Raw genomic sequence first — 17,353 nt, forward strand, 5'->3', positions numbered from 1 at the left:
TTTTTATTTTAATTATAAAAAAAAAAAAAATTACACTGGCGTGCGTGGCACGCCAACGTGCTGTTTAGCTTCACCCGGTAAAAAGAGAAATCCTATTTTGTAATTTTTTTCAGTAGATTTATTTATTTATTTCTATTCAAAAATGGTAGGAAGGGGAAATCAATTATGGCTATCGTATCTAAGCGTAATCATCTTAGCATCTGCCTGCTGGGAGCTGCACAAAAAGGGTCTAGACGGTGAACCGCAAGTGCTTCTTCAAGTCCGACTTCATAGCCTAACTCAGCCCCACTAGGGTATCAAGGTGGCTAGTATTAATTAGGCATATGTGGGGATTCTCTATTGTGGAGATTCGAACCTACGCCTTATTACATGTTCCGATCACTTGAGAAATTCCTAGCCATTAAACTACCACCCTTGATGGGTTTTTTTTTTTCAACAAAATTGGTATGCTCAATTTGTCCTTTATTTTTATTATTTTTTCTTTTTAATTAATATTAATTTAAGGGTGAATTGAACATGCCACGTGTAACAACAGTTCCACATTAGAAAGATTGGGAGTAGCCAATATAGAGTGAGTGGTTTATAAAGATAATTATGAGTGCTAAGTCACACATTACTTAATTACTACATAAAAACTGTGTTTTTTTATAACAGATTCTATGGAACTCCAAATTAGTTACTCCTTTTAAGGTAATAGCAGAAAAGTGATAAGCATTTTTCTTTGGGTGGTTACACCACGTCAGCCGAGTATACCGGAAGAATACGGAAAATTCAAAATAGTCTAGAAGGCCTATTTGGATACACAAGTTTTTCCAACTCAATTCCGTTTTTTTTAATTTATCAAATGATGTTTTGGTAGATAGCGGCCGAACCAATTTTATTCGGATTCATTCAACACGATTGGATTCATTCAATCTTTTCTACAACAAAGATACTATGGATTGGATTTCGTCTATTCGGAGTAAAGAATGTTTCAAGATTGAGAAGATTCTGTCTCAATGTATATATTGAACACAATATATTCATTCATGTTGAGTTTCTTTCTTTGAAAATTTAAGAAACTTAAACGAATAGAATTATATTAACAATTTCACAACAATCATCACCCTCTTATTCTTCTAACAGATCACCAGCCCCCCAGAAGTTGATGAAAAAATTGGAAGATGTGACAATGGTAACAATTCAATAATTACATTCATCAGAACTTAGAAATCAAGATGTGTGTTCTTTTGTTGGCTTCGGCAGGTCCTAAGATTGGCGATGTTCATCGATTGAAATGTCGATTCCCGTTGAAAAGAGATCTTGAAGCAATAAATCTGTGTTCTTGAAATGGAGACCAACGATTCCGAGTTCCATGGCAGCCTCTACATTTTTCAACCTGAAATGGAGCCGATTATATGAATTTCATGTCTAATGACTCTCGTGTGATTGGAAGCATTCACAAGAAAACGAGAGAAAATAAAAGAATACAACCTGTCGTCGATGAAGATACAGTTTGCTGGATCAACTTTAAGATGGCTCAAAACTTCCAAATAAAAATCAGGATCAGGCTTCCTCTTTCCTGAAACATAAGGTATTTATGAGATCATTCTTTGCAAGTAATGGCACTGTCCATATAGTAGTGTCCTAACTCTTCTGATATTAACATTTAAACAAGAGGATTGATTTATTTGATAAAAAGGAACATAGATTGATAAGATGCATGTTCTTCCTTGGAAAAGAAACAGAAAGTAATATAAGCACCAAATTGTATGTAGAGAAAAGAAAACATAAATTCCTTTTCCTAGTATGTTCTTTCTAGTTTTTTTGTTTTTTTCTCAAGTAAAGCTAGCCAGCTCTGAACTTTAACAGGCCACTAGACAAAATGAGAAATCAAGAAAGTTGTAAAGAGTGAAAAACAATTCTCTCCATTGTAACATTCAGAGGATAATGAAATTCATCTCAAGAAGCTAAAATCTTACATAAATTTACTCACTTTTGGAAGTAACTATTTTGCTAAACTGAGATCTTGTCCATGCAGGTTGAAATTATGCCTTTACTCCATACAGATATTAGACAATATCCTTAGTGTAGTACGCATTGCAGACTACAAACTCTAAGTCAATTCAACCTGATAGCATATGGATAATAGAAGAACATTCATGCATTCAAACCCCTCTGAAGGCAACACAAATGCAACCATGCGCATGCACGCTCAAAAAGAGAGACAGAGACAGAGACAGTCCAAACCATTGAACATACCAATTATACATGAACAAAAAGTCCAAGATAAATATCTTGAAATTTGTAGCTTGTCCTCAATCATTTTGTACCTACAAAACCAAATTTCTATAAAGGATGAGCCACATCAATAGATACAAAATCAATATAGAAAAACCCGTGTCTTACCAGATTGGGTAGTTTGAGAAAGCATGAATTTCATAGTTGTTTTGTTTTAAAGCATGAAGCAATTCTTCAACACCTTCTATGTAGGAATATCCTCTTCTCATGCAATTTTTGAGGCCTGCAACAGCATGTTCGAGGAGAGTACATTTTATGTTATTGATATCATAAAAAAGGTGTTGATTTCTAATACCTATTAAAATATTATATCATATCGACCAATCACGTTTATCCAATAATCTTGCTTGAAGGGCATTGTTGACAAGAAAAAAAAGGAGCATATTCTAGGAGAACAACTTTTTACATTTTTTTTTTTTAAAAAAAAATTCAGCTCTCTTCTACACACCAAACTACCTTGGTGTTCCACCTACATATTTTTTTTTGTAAGTAAATGCATTTTATTAAAAATCGCAAAACGCGCAACTCAAGTGCACATGAAATATACAAGAAAAACACCTAGTTAAAAGAAAGAAAGAAAAAATCCATAAAAACATGAAAGCTAGTAATATTTAAATCAAAGGCATATGTCCAATTGTAAAGTCTAAAGAAAAAATCTTTCATTCCTCCACCATCCTTTGCAATCTTCAAAACTTCGATTATTTCCCCAAAGACACCACATGAGGTGGGATAGAACTATCTTTCACATTGCAGCATTCCAAAGCCTACCAAATTGCCCTTTCCAACAGGCAAAAAGGTCTACTTCTCAAGACATAACCCATGCCAACCCTACAAGGTTGAAGATGGTGGTCAAAAAAGCACCAACCATTTCACAATGGAGTACAAGGTGGTTCACTGACTTCTTGCTCTTCTTACACATACAACACCAATCAACTACTATGATATGTTGCTTTCTTAGATTATCCATAGTGAGTACTCTCAAAGAAACCTTACTCCGCCAAATAGGAAAATGAGTGCTACCATGGGGAGCAAGGATATTGTAGTAAGATCTTACATCAAACAGCCCTCTCTTGGAAGGGTACCCAACAAAGCTTGTCTTTACCACCTTCTCTCAATCTAAAGGAATACAACAAACTCAAGAACAAGGTAAGATCCACCTCCCAATCTTGAGTTGCTCTGTGAAAGTTATCATTCCATTGATGAAATTCACTAGAGAACTCAAAATGATATTCCACGGGCCAAACTAAATAATTCTGGATAAGCTTCATTGGAGGCTTGATCCCCACACTACACATCATGCCATAATCTAATTTTGGAGCCATCACCAACCACAAATCTAGTGTGACTAAAAAACTCTCCCCAGCTCCTTCTGATAAAGTATATTATGGACCCTCAACCCTCCTTCAGAGATTAGAGAACAAATCTTAGGCCAGCAAACCAAGTGGAATTTGAACTCATCCCCAATGCCACCCCACAAAAAGTTTCGCTACAACTTCTCTATACAATTTGGTAACACCACCTGGTAGGAAAAAAAGAGACATAAAGTAGGCAGATTCGAAGTATAAGAACAAACAACACAAGTTACGAAGATGCTCTAGATTTGCCCCACAAAAATCATAGTATTGTACGCGAACATAAGATGAGAAATGTTGAAGTCACCAACATTCCTAGGCCCCACCGAAAAGCTTGATAAGAGACCCCCATTCACTAAGGTAGAGTTCATTCTACTCAGTGCCTCCATAACAATAGTAGATAGCAAGGAAGACAACAAATCTCCCTGTCTCAAGCCACGAGAACTACTAAAAAGAACCGTCAGAGTACCTTTCACCAATATAGAAAAGCACTCTACAGAAATACAATGCACTATTAAATTACACCATTTCTCCCCAAAACTGTATCTCCTCAACATATACAACAAAAAGTCCCAATTGACATGATCATAAGCCTTTTTGATATCTAGCTTGCACAGCACACCTAGTTCCCCAGATCTAATCCTACTATCAAGGCAAGGCACTCATTGGCAATGAGAACATAGTCTATAATTCTATAATTTGCCTACCCCTAATGAAAGCATTCTGACACTTGGAAATGATCTTCTCCACTATCATTTTCAACCTATTAGCTAGGACTTTGGCAATAATTTTGTAGCTCCACCCACTAAGCTAATGGGCCGAAGGCCTTTAATATTGACGACCTTAGATTTCTTCAGAATAAGAGTGGTGAAGGTGGCATTGAATCTTTTTTCAAAGATACCTTTAGCATGAAAATCATGGAACATATTCATGATGTCTAGTTTAAGAACATCCCAACAAGCTTGAAAGAACCCCATAGTAAAACCATCGGGACTTGGGACCTTATCACAATTAAAGGCTTTCACCACCTCGAAGACCTCATCCTCCTCAAAGGCTCTCTCCAACCAATTGGCCTCCTCCTTCCCAATTGCATAAAAAAAAGGCCATCCAACTTAGGTTGCCAACTAAATCGTTTGATAAACAGGCTATCATAGAACTACATAATGTAATCTTTTGATCTCCCAGTCTGAAGAGACCATACCATTAACCACCAACTGTTCAATAGAGTTATTCCTCCCATTCGAATTGGCCACTCAATGGAAGCACTTGGTGCACTTGTCACCCTCTCTTAACCACAACACCTCCTATCCAACATGAGCTTAATACCTCCAAAGGCGCCCCTTAATCTAGAAAACACCTGTCTATATGACTGCAACCCCATAAGGTAAGCACAATACTACAAGACATAAACACCAGTTGATCTCATGGAAACAAATAATGTCTGTTTCTAATCTCTAAGAAAATTGCTAACTATAAGCCACTTCTCCCCCTCATTTAGCCCTCTTACATTTTGAGATAACAATTTAGGCTTTCATGGAATAACCGAGATACCCTCCCCTTTGATCTGCTTCGTCTAAAATTGCCACCTATAGAATGATAACTAATGGGGCATAACTGATAGAGTGAACAGTTCTAATCAGCATGTGCAACAGAAAATCCAAGTTAACCTGATCATATGCTTTTTCGAAGTCCATTTTGCAGAGTACACCCGGCTCCCCAAATTTTATTCTACTATCGAGGCATTCTTAGGCAATAAGAACAAGATCTAGGATCTACTTTCCTCGAATGAAAGCTTAGAAATAATCTTCGCCAACACCATCTTAAGCCTGTTAGCTAGAATCTTAGCAATAATTTTGTAAATTCCACTCACTAGACCAATTGGGCAAAAATCCTTGGGATCAACAACCCCTGAAATCCTCAAAATGAAAGCGATTGAAAGTAGCATTAAGATTCCTTTCAAACTTACTTCTAGCATGAAAGTTATGAAAGACCTTCATAATGTCTTCTTTTAAAACACCCTAGCAAGCTTGGAAGAAAGCCATAGAGTACCTGTTAGGGCCCAGCACCTTGTCCCCATTCATAGCTTTAACTACTTCCAACACCTCCCCTTCCTCAAAATCTCTCTCCAACTAATTAGCCTCAACCTCACCAATAGAGTCAAAAGAAAGGTTGTCCAACACAAGCTGGCAACTAAATTGCTTGGTATACAACTTTTTATAAAACTAGACAATGTACTTGCTAGTCTCCTATCGGTAGGTAGAAAATGTGCCATCAATCAATAAGGGATCAATGGAGTTTTATCTTCTGTTGGAATTGGCCATTTTGTGAAAAAACTTTGAATTGTCGCCCTCCCTCAACCTTAAAACCCTAGATTTCTTCCTCCAACTCACCTCCTCCATGAGAATGGATCTCTCTAACTCACTTAATGTTTTTGCCTACTTCATTCTCTCCTCTTCTCTTCACCTAAAGCCCTCTCTTCCTCAACAATATCAAAAGCACATAGCTCTTCCAAAAGGATCTTTTTCTTCCTTCCTACATCACCAAACACCTCCTCATTCCATCTCCTTAAATTAGCTTTCAAAGCCTTGAACTTATGGGCCACAATGAAGCTCAGAAAGCCTTGGAAGTGATAAGAGTCCCACCACTATTTCACCCTATCTACAAAACCCTCAGACTTAAGCCACATGTTCTCAAATTTGAAGTACCCACTACCCTTTGAAAATCACCATTGTCAAGGAGGATCGAAAAATGATCCGAGCAAAGTCTAAGAAGCCTCCGCTAGGTCACAATAGGAAACTAATCTTCCCAAGCCAAAGAAACAAGAAATCTATCAATCCTAGACCAAGAAGGTAACTCTTGATTATTCGACCAAGTAAAAGTTCCACCAATGAGAGGGAGGTCCATTAGACCCTGATCAAGAATGAAGTCAGAGAACACTATCATTGATGGGCATAAGTGAGCTTCCTCGATCTCTAGCAAGAAACTGGGTAACATTGAAATAACCCCCAATGCACCAAGGTAAGTTCTACCAACTAAGCATACCAGTCAACTCATCCAAAGAAGCCTTCTATCCCAATCAAAATTCGGGCCATAGGCCCCCGCAAAAGCCCAAGTGAGGTGATTGTCAACATTTCTAAAAGTAACAACTAGGGTACTCCCTTACACAATTGTTGACCTTTTCCACCACCCTCCTACTCCCCTCTCAAATCCAAACAACACCAATTCACATGATTGCAACCTCACAAACTACACAGGACTACAAGACCAACCTCAAGCTTAGTCTCTTGAAGATAGACAATGTCAACCTTCCACTCTTTGAGCAAGCTCCTCTCCCTTGGACATTTATCCCCCTCATTCAACCCTCTCACATTCCAAGATAATAATTTAGGCTTCGTTAAGAACTGAGCACCACCTTTCTTTTTCTTTTCCAAGGCTTGAACTCTCCTTTAGGATCATAATTAATTGAGCATTCCAGCCTTTTAACTCCCTACTGCCTTTGTTACCAATTTTAGAAGTATAAGTTGACACCTTATGAATGCAGCTCACTACAACAACTGTCAAAAGAGCCATAAAGTGCTCCTCATAACCCACACACGAAACCCCCACAACACAATGGATTTCCTTAACTCTTGCAAAATTCAATTTGAGTACTTTAAACCTGAGCAACCAGATTTCCCCAACACAGCAGGGGAGTAGGAGCTAAGGGGAGTGCAAACCGAGTCTTCATATTGAAAAGTAACACGTCCCTGCACAGTGTAAGGTCATACTCAAACTGCATGTTACCTCCATCACAGCCCAGCTCCATTCCAACCAATCTAGACAGAGCAGATCCTTCCCCCTTATTACCATTAACACCGACCACCCACCCAAAACCTAGAGAAGAGCGAGGGGACAGGGGGCTAAAAGATCAGTGAAGGAGTAATACTCCTCTTTTTAATAGCAAGAGCCCACACAGAAGACACAAGGCTTGCTACTGCGCCAACAGGCTCTAGCCAACAACCACCAATAGGCCCTGAGATGTTAGCATCAGCATCCAAGCTCGTTGCCTGATTGACCATAGCACCATCAGATGCCTCCACACCACTAGGACTAATACACCGGTCAACTATAATAGTCTCCATGCCTGTAACTTTTGAGGGAGATTGAGCAGATGGTTGCGGGAGAGCTTTGTGTGATACATTCGACCCCTCACCTCTAACAATATCTGAAGCAATCTGGGAGCTCACCGAAGGTACAGTCACCTCAGCAAGCTCTATGAAGCTCTCCTTGCTCCCTCCACAAGAAGCAGCACCAGAAATAACCGGCAAACTCTGGGTCATTACCCCTAATGATAGTATGAAAAGCAATACATTGTAATCCATTAACCTAATTTGCAGCTTTGAATGAAGAGAGGAACAGTCAAACCTTGGTGTAGAGTTACCAATACTTGAGCTGAACACCTTATTTCCAAGATCTTTGTAAAATTGGGTTACTACTTTTTGGGCGTAAGAGGGTACATACTAAGATCAAGTGCCATATATAGTTTTCAATATTCGTATAAAGCCATGTACGTTACTTCTTCTACTAAATTCCATACAGCAAGCATGAAAAGATATTACTAGTAAAGCCCCCCTAATATGCAGCTCTGTTCTAGTCACATTAGTATTGTGAATCTGTACTTCATAATAAAGAAAGGAAAATAAAGTATTTGATGCAACAAAAAGAAAACAACAAACCAATATCATAGTGGCAAGCTATACAAGACTACTTCTGCACATTTCATAAGGATTGTCTTTCTTTTCCATTTTCAGTAAGAAATTAGAATTTTCATATGAGATCATGTTCTAAATCCAGCAAAATTCCCAGACATCATAGGGTGAATGCACCGTAGTTTGTAACACAAACATATTGACACTACAAGAACAAAAGCAAGAATAAGAAATTCTCACGAACCTTCCAAATCGAAAGATCTTCCATCTTTAAAGAATATTCTGGCCAGCTCCACCTACAAGAAAATTAGCCACGTATGCAACACAAAAATTAAGATGAGGTATGTAGGAAAACCAACAATATGTCTAGAAGATCATGTGATTGTCCAAAAGAAAAACTCTTTTTGACTTATCCACATATCTACAAAAAAAGGTTGAAGATACTAATGGAAAGTAGTTCAAAGATTCGATTGATGAATATTAAATAAGGTTTTATCCTAAGATCGGCTTTAGGGGGCTCAAAAAGGTATACTATGACCACAGTGTCTTTCCATGACCAATGAATATTAAATAAGGTTTTATCCTAAGAACGGCTTTAGGAGGCTCAAAAAGGTATACTATGACCACAGTGTCTTTCCATGATAAGAGAAACTGGCTATGCCTAGATATATCTGAAGATAATGAAATGTAAGGTGGGCAACATAGAACAGGTATGCCACTAAATCTGGTGTAAAGAGACATGAGTGGCCAGATCCACTCACAACAAAGATGTGGTTCTAGATAAATGCGTCTCAGTCACTTATTCCACAAATAGGTCAAAATATGCTTTAACATGGACTCCTAATGCATATTTAAATGTGTTATAGGAACATTCATCCCCCTAGTGCTCTTCTTAGATTTATTTCAACTTCATCACATATACAGCCAGGGTTAAGATAGATAACTTTTCAGTGGTTTACTGATGCAGATTAGGTGGCTAATGACTAATTAATCCATCACCAAAGAAAACCAAGAGAAAATTTATGCACGTCTGAAAGGAAAATATCAGCATAGTGTCAATATGAGGATACCTTAACCCCAAATTCATACAAGCCTTGTGCTTAATTAGTAAAAGAATCACACTATCGATCTGACCCCAAAAAATAATAATAATATTCATAAATTTTGGATCACAAACAGAGTCTCCTATATTTATTCACTTAAGATGCTTATATAGGTCACACAAGTCACATCATAAACATGAGACGTAATTCATTTTAGTAAGTAAATAGTAGAGGTAACAATTACTAGATAGGCTTTTTTTTTTTAGTTTTTTAGTTTTTTGATAGGTAATCAAAGAAGTTTTATAAAAAGCATAGGTGCCCCCAAGCATACAGAAAGTATACAAAAAGGACACAAAAAGAAGGGAAAAAAAACCTGCGAAAACCCAACAACTCCAGAAGCACAGGAACTACCAAACCAGCCCAGAAAGAATCCCACAGCTTTTTTTTCAAAACTTTTTGTCAAAATTGTTTTAGAAAATAGTTGCCAGTGTGTGCTTAAAGTGTAGATGTCAGGTCAATATGTATACTTACTTCTCAGACTAATGGCTTGAATCTTTATTTCTCCAGCATGTACAAATTGCATAATATTCGAAGACAAAAATTAATAAGAAAAAATTGAAGAAAATAAAACCATGAGAATTTTGCTCACCAATTCAAGGTCACAAGCTTCTTCTTTTTTACTCAATACAAGCCCCTTAGACAGCCCCATATAGTGGCCCACTCAATTTGCCTATGTTCAAACTTTGACTTAGTGATCTACTGTAGATCCTACCTTAAATTTAAATTAAAAATAATAAATAAATAAAACAGTAAAAAGCTCAAAAAAGAAAAGTTCAAATTCTACTATGCAATCAAACAGAATCCAAGGATCCACAGAAACAAAATTCCTGATTCTTTTCTTTTAGAATTTTGTAGAGGTACTCAGAGCCTATGCACACTGAAATCTACTTCATCTCTCATTTTTGTTTTCAAATTATGTAACAGTTTAAAGCTGTTTTCACTACTAACGGAATTTTTAGGTAGTAAAAATCTTGAAAAAGATACTTCTCTACACCAGTCACAAGTTCCAACTGTACCTCATCAATCATCCCCTTTTCGAACTCACTCCATGCAGTTGGGTGCTTGCATTCTATCAGTTCCTTCAACGACATTCTGAACATAAAATCTGAATTTGATTATCTAAGTATTGGTAATAAAACAAAGTAAACTAGAGAGTTTGTAAGAATTAAGTGAAAACTGAATTATCAAAGAAATTAAAAGAGTATTTCTAACTTGAATCAAGTGTGACATCAATTATGTCAGGTTGATTAAAAAAAATTCTCCAACCACCATAATGACTATACATCCATAACTCCTTAAATGAGTTATAACATGTAAAACCCATTTCCATGAGTCCAGTAAAAATTTTTATGATACGATTTATTTTATTTATCATTATGATTAGTATTTAGGGTGATTACTACTTGTACTAATAGTTTATTATTCCTTATCGTTAGAGGGATACTTGCAAACATTTGATTCTTATGAGGCCCTCTGGATATTTATTAAATTCTTATACTCTACCAGATTGTGCTCTGTAAATTTCTGGTATTTAGACATAAACCTTACCAAAAATTGATTGGGTTGGCATTAATGTGTGACATGTCAAGTGAGTGTATACCGAATCTCATGTCAAAATGATATCTTCTGTCCTATTTATTAATTTAAAATTGCTATCTACCAGGCAATTCAGGCACAGATTGTAGTTAAAACTCTATAATAAATAGATTTAATGTACTGACTTTGGAAGCCCAAGATGGTTAGAATAAGAGTTAACATCCATGGCTTTAATTAAGTTTCAAAGTAAATGATCCTTAGGATAGTTGTTGTCCTCTTTAGACACTAAATCTTTCAGCAGCAGATTCAAGTCTACCACCTCGCAGTGATTATAGTAAATTCTAGAAAAATCATTTTTTAATGAAAATTTTATGGTAACTACTGTATATGCAGTAGTTCATCCCTGTAACAGTACAAGTGATTTGAAGACCTCTTAAAGAGTCCAAATAATTTATAGATTTTATTCTCAACTTTGGTTAATTGGACTTCTTTGAAATTTCATATGGATATTGTTCGCATGTGTACTACTATAAATTTTATTATGGCCTAACTCTATTGTTTATTACCTGAAAGAAGGGAATTTCTTTTTTCTTTTTTTTTTTTTTGTAATTTTCCGATGTCCTTGAACGATGTAATATAAAATGTTTTGAGAATTTCCATACTTCAGAATGAGCATAGATTGTTTGAAGGGCATAAATGTGTTGCTGCCCTCTTTAGGTGGGTCCAGAAGTTTCTTGAGTCATATGAGAATTTATGTTTATGAGTTATGTATTTAACTTTTTGGTGATTTTGAAATTTTTTTTTTCTTTTATAAGTAAATCAATCTTAATAGAATGCGCAGAGGAGTTGGAGCGCAATCCAAGCACATAAGAAGTATAGAAGAGACCCTAATTAGAGAGAAAAAGAAGAACAGAAGTTCTAAAATTCAGTAAAACTAGAAAAATGAGGACTAATATATGCCACCATCCAAGCACAAAGAGATTTGATCATATAAACTTTTAACTCTAACACCGGTCTCTCACAATCTTCAGGCTCCTCGCATTCCGCTCTCTCGAAATGCTCCACATTAAGCACGGAGGATTTGTCCTCCAAACTTCTAAAATGTAATGGCTTCTCAACTGACATCTCCAGCTAGCTAAAAGCTCCACCACCCTTCTAGGCATGACTCACTCTACACCCAAAAGATGGAAGATCGAACCCTACAATTCTCTAGCCACTTCACAATGGAGAAAAAGATGATCTATGGTGATGCTGGACAACCAACAGAGAACAAGAAGGAAGAAAAAGAGAGAACGGGGAACATGAAAGAGGGGAAAGAAGAAGAAGAAGAAGTGGGAAAGACAGAAGAAAAAGTTGGGAAGAGGAAGAAGACGAGGAAACAGTCGACCATTTTTTTATTCATCAAAAGTTGATAGTCACAATACAAAATTAGGTTTAAATAGGCTAGTAAATAAACCCTAATAATGACACAACCAAATTCTGGAAAATAAATAACAAAAGCACCAAAAATAAAATCTCCAACTCTCAATCACCCAGACACAAAGTCATGGGCTGGGCCGTCCTACGATGTCAAGGTCCAAATGACTAAATGGAATTTGAACTCGTCACCAACTCCAACCAGCGGCGGAGCCAGGATTTTGGTTCAAAGAGATCAAGATTAAAAAATAAAGTTTTGGTTGACAAGGTGATCTTCACACTTGGTCTCTATCATGAGGATGGTCTTACTTTCTTTTTCAAAATCATCTTTTATTGTTTCTTTTACTTATCAAAAAAAAATTCTTTGAAACTCTTCTTTAAATTTTTTTTTCTTAACAGCTTGTAAATCATATTCCAACACACTTTGCAATACATAAAATATAAACCATGTATGGCTCATACGACAAATAAAACTATGCATGCATATGATATACTTGAGCATACAAGGCAAAACATTTCATAATAAAACATTAATATCATTGGTGGGAAGTTGTACTTAACCAAACATGTTAAACACTTACCAATGTAAAAATGCATTTCAGTACTATTGGTAAGAAGTTTTACTTACAAATTTTCACTAAGTCCTTCGCTTACGTGTTCGATCCGTACAGCATGTTCGTCTGCATTACGTTACGTTCACTAGTTAGAATTTATCCACCCATGGAAACCATAAACTCTTCTTGAACTCTAAACAACCTTATCGCTTGAGAAAATCCTAACTTTTCAGTTCTGGATAGTCTCGTTCGAATGGACTGCGATCGCAGTTACAAACGAGGTTCTCTAGAACTAGCTTGTTTGAATGCATCTACGACCAATTGGTCTAGTGCCTATGAGCCTCACCATCCACTATCTAATTGGGACTGTTGCGCATTTGGCAGTAAATTGGACATAACTTTCACTATAAATATCACAATCGCGCATATGACCACAATCCGAAAAAGTCTTTTTTGATACGCACATCGTGGCCACCAAGCTATGCGCAATAAGCACCGTTTTCAAGCCCAAAATTTACCGTTTTCTTCTCCAAATCACTAATTTAAGTTATTTCTTATTATTTTAGGGAATATTTGTTTCCTTTCACCTTCATCGTATTGGGTTGTCTTGGATTATGCCTAGACAAGTGGGAGACCTTTTCGCTTGTTGGAGAGGGTTATATGACAGTCCTCAAAGGATGATGATAGAACTAAAGTCTTTCTTCTTCAATACTCTTTACCTCTGGGCAGCTGCTTTAGACTTTCCTAACGTGCTTGGTTTTCATACTTTCCTTGATTTTTCTTTTTTTCTCTTTCTAGATAAGTGTTTCTCTTGTAAAGTTCTTGTGTACTTAGGTTGCGTCTTTTACGCATTTTAATGACATTTCGATTACTTATCAAAAAACTTTATGTAGGAATTATTACTTGTCTTATAAAAATTATATTTTCAGATACGGATTACCGTATGCTGTGTTATATTCAAAATGTTATTGAAAAGTATGGATTTGAGAAAGTATGGTGACATTTTATAGTTAAGTCTTATAGTATGATCTGGGATTAATAAGATTCACATTCTAACCTTCATGGCCAATACACTATCCAACCCTTGTGATCAATGCATCTTTTTGCTCTGGTAGCCAATGCATGCTCCATTCCTCATGGCTAATGAATGTTACTTCAACTCTTCATGATTGACAATATGTTATGCTGCTGTTATTATACTTGTCAGATCAGGGGCTAGGGTTGGATGCCTCATGAACCTTAATAGACTCATCAAAATTGCTAACCAAAAATGTTATTGCATAGCAGTTAGGTTAAGGCCAAAAGAAATATATTATGCAACTTAGAAGTATGGACTTGATAATTATGCTAACATGGCTTCTCTTCTCATCAAAGTTAATCATGTTGTTTCCAATTATTGCATAAAAAGTTAATTACTAATAAAATGAAATGAGGTTTACAAATGTTCGAGAAAGTTTTTCCTATAAAAATGATATGAAATGTCTTACTTTACACACATTCTAAGCAAATTCTAATGTCATTTAACTCCTATAGGGCTTCACAACTCACCTTTTTTTTTCTTTTATAGTGAACAAGTTCTTATCTTTGATGCAATGAGAGTCCTAGATGATGATGCAAGGAGCTTATGCTTCTTTTTTGACTGGAGATCTCTTTTAGTAGCCTCATGATGTTTTGATATTTTGAGGTTATGTATGCATATGGAGATTGGGCAAACTTGTGATACTATTCAAATATGATGATTTCTCTTTTATTTATGGAGAAAATTTTTAGCAGCCTTTAAATTTAAATATGAATTAGAATGATGCTTATTTATTGTTTCTGGGAGTGTTAATATCAAGCCAGCTTGGTGTTAACATGCTTGTTTCATGTACTAATCCAACTTACAGATTAGGTCATGACTCAACATAACATTGGACAGTAATGTCCACTATGCTTTCAATAATACGAGAAAAAAAATATCAAAAATCAAATCCTACGTAGCCGGTTGGAAAAGTTACGAATAATAATGAAGTGTTGTAATGATGAACACAATTTCCCTAGATTAGATAGACTTCAACAAAGACTGCAACCAAAATATTAATCAAAAGGAGTAATATTATTCAATTAACACGATACCCACACCCAATTGCATCTTTAGAAATGTAGGTGCAACTAAAAAAAAACACTTCTTTTGTACTCCAACAAGCTAAGTGTAGTATCCAGATATCAGTTCTATAAATTCTTAAGCCATGTACTGAAGAACGGGATATGAGACAATCCATCAATGACTAAATAAGCCATTTGATGAGTTTGAGCCAAATCCATCAATGTCTAAAAAAGCCAATTCTACCAAGACGAGAAAAAAAAAAATTCTGCCAATTGCATAAGTACTCCTGGATACTTCTCATTTCTTCTTCTCCTGTTCTATTACTTTCTTCTCAATAACTGTAACATTTTCCACAGTTTACATGTTCTAGAGTACTTTTCAACCATCTCCATCGGCCACTAGCCTCCTGAAGATGGCTTTGAACAACAAAACTTAACAATACCATTGCAAGACAATGAAAGCATCGTGAAACCTATAAAAATCTCTAAAGCCACTGTTCCATCAACTATGACAAGTCTAAAGTCATGCAAGTGAATGAATTTGAATTCTTTATAAGCTTCTGATAAAGTTTCTTTCATTCACCACAAAACGCATTCAAGCTTATGAACACTTCAAGTTCGTATCTCAAACTATAGAACATATCACTAATGCTGTTATTATCCCTTTCAAGGAATAGCACATCCCAGGAAAAGAAGAAGATCCTTTTGAATAAAAACAACTAAAACAAAAACAAAATCACGTTTTCCCAGTGTATTTAAAAGCAAACTGAAACTCTAAAATCATAATGACTTTCAATTAAGCCACTTTCCTCATACAAATTCAACGTATTCTTAAATAATTTTACGCAATAAACAAACCCCACTAACCCTGTTATTGTAAGTAAACCCCAGCAATCCCCCTATTGTATCTGAACAAAACAAAGTAGAACTTATTGAACAAAACCAGTTGAGTAAACATTAGCATTTCTCAGCCCACAAAGAATTTTATGAGAAACCCATATAGAAACAAAATCATCCCAACTCAAGAAAATGGAACCAAAGAGAAAATAATAATAATAATAAAGTAAACTTGAGTACCCGAAGAAGGCAGGGACGTCGTGGTAAAAAGGGTCGCGAACAATGGTGTCCATGATGTCAAAGAGCAGTATGGGGAGCTTTCTGTTACCAGTTTCAGATGAGGCTTTGGTATTGAGATTTACTGACATTTTGGGACGTTTTGGGTACGAGAATGATGGGAATGGAAACGGTTTTAGAGGAAAGGAGGAGAAACATGTGAGAGCCATTTATCAAAAAATGGGTCGCCCTTCGTTTGCGTTGAACTTTTATAGGAACGGTACATAGTTGAGAACCATTTCTTTTTTCTTTTTTAATTTTTTTTTATACTATTTTCTAACATTTCCGAATCTCCAATTATGCTAATTTCACGTGATTTTTGAAAATAAAGCAAAAAAAAAGTAAAGATTCGATATTTTTGATGAAGAAGAATCAGGTTCATCTTGGCTATGTCATCTCTCTTCCCGGCAGGGCTGAAAGAGCGGGTGCTCCGTAGAAAAAAACAATTAATCACTTATATACATTTAGATATATCACTTATCAATTTCAATATTTAGCCTATATTTTCATTAAATCATGTATCACTCATCATTATCATTTTGGTGTTTAAATATATAAAAAATGTATAAAACTCTAGAAACGACATCGTATGTAGAAGAATATTACCAACCATATTACTATAAAAATGACGTCGTTTTCATTTTTTTCTCTTTTACCTTAGCGGTTAGGTAGTTATGAAATAACCACTAACCGTCAGTAAATTGCCTAAGCGATTAGCGAGGTAGTTAGCCAATTTTACTAATCACCTAGGTAGTTGCAATTAGCGGTTTTAGCCAATAATTATTTAAGGAGGTTTGAGACTCAGAAAAGGACTAACCGCTAACCCTTATCCATGAAAAATATAGACAATGGCTCGTTTGGTTCGCATATGCGTATTTCATTAGAAAATGAAATAGTTATTACTGGAAAATTGGGAATAGAGAAGAGTGAAATGAAATAATTATTCATATTCTTTAGTTTGATACTTTGATAACAACACACATGCTTTAACCGAAATTGAATCCAAATGACTAAAAATCTCATATTATTTATTTCTTTTTTCTTTCAACTCATATTGAGAAAAAAAAAAAAAAAAAAACGCAGCCACCCTCGGAGCTCCTCTAGAATGGGTGGCCACACATGCTTTAACCGAAATTCAATCAAAAGTCACATATTATTTATTTCTTTTTTCTTTCAACTCATATTTAATAATAAAAAAAATTAAATTAAATTAAAAAATTAAAAAA

At 35.7% G+C, this 17,353-nt stretch overlaps 1 protein-coding gene across 1 annotated transcript; it reads right to left on the reverse strand.

Moving 5' to 3' along the window:
* Positions 1 to 1,003: 1,003 nt before the first annotated feature.
* On the reverse strand, positions 1,004 to 16,343 carry FHY1 (Haloacid dehalogenase-like hydrolase (HAD) superfamily protein). The gene is given in 7 exon segments (XM_059583756.2): positions 1,004 to 1,378; positions 1,474 to 1,561; positions 2,242 to 2,312; positions 2,389 to 2,503; positions 8,565 to 8,616; positions 10,440 to 10,515; positions 16,092 to 16,343. Coding segments are annotated over 7 exon segments (774 nt in total). The 5' UTR covers positions 16,298 to 16,343; the 3' UTR covers positions 1,004 to 1,212.
* Positions 16,344 to 17,353: the final 1,010 nt, after the last annotated feature.

The sequence above is a fragment of the Corylus avellana genome, chromosome 1 (genome assembly GCF_965113065.1).
Source record: "Corylus avellana chromosome 1, dhCorAvel1.hap1.2, whole genome shotgun sequence".
Taxonomy (NCBI): domain Eukaryota; kingdom Viridiplantae; phylum Streptophyta; class Magnoliopsida; order Fagales; family Betulaceae; genus Corylus; species Corylus avellana.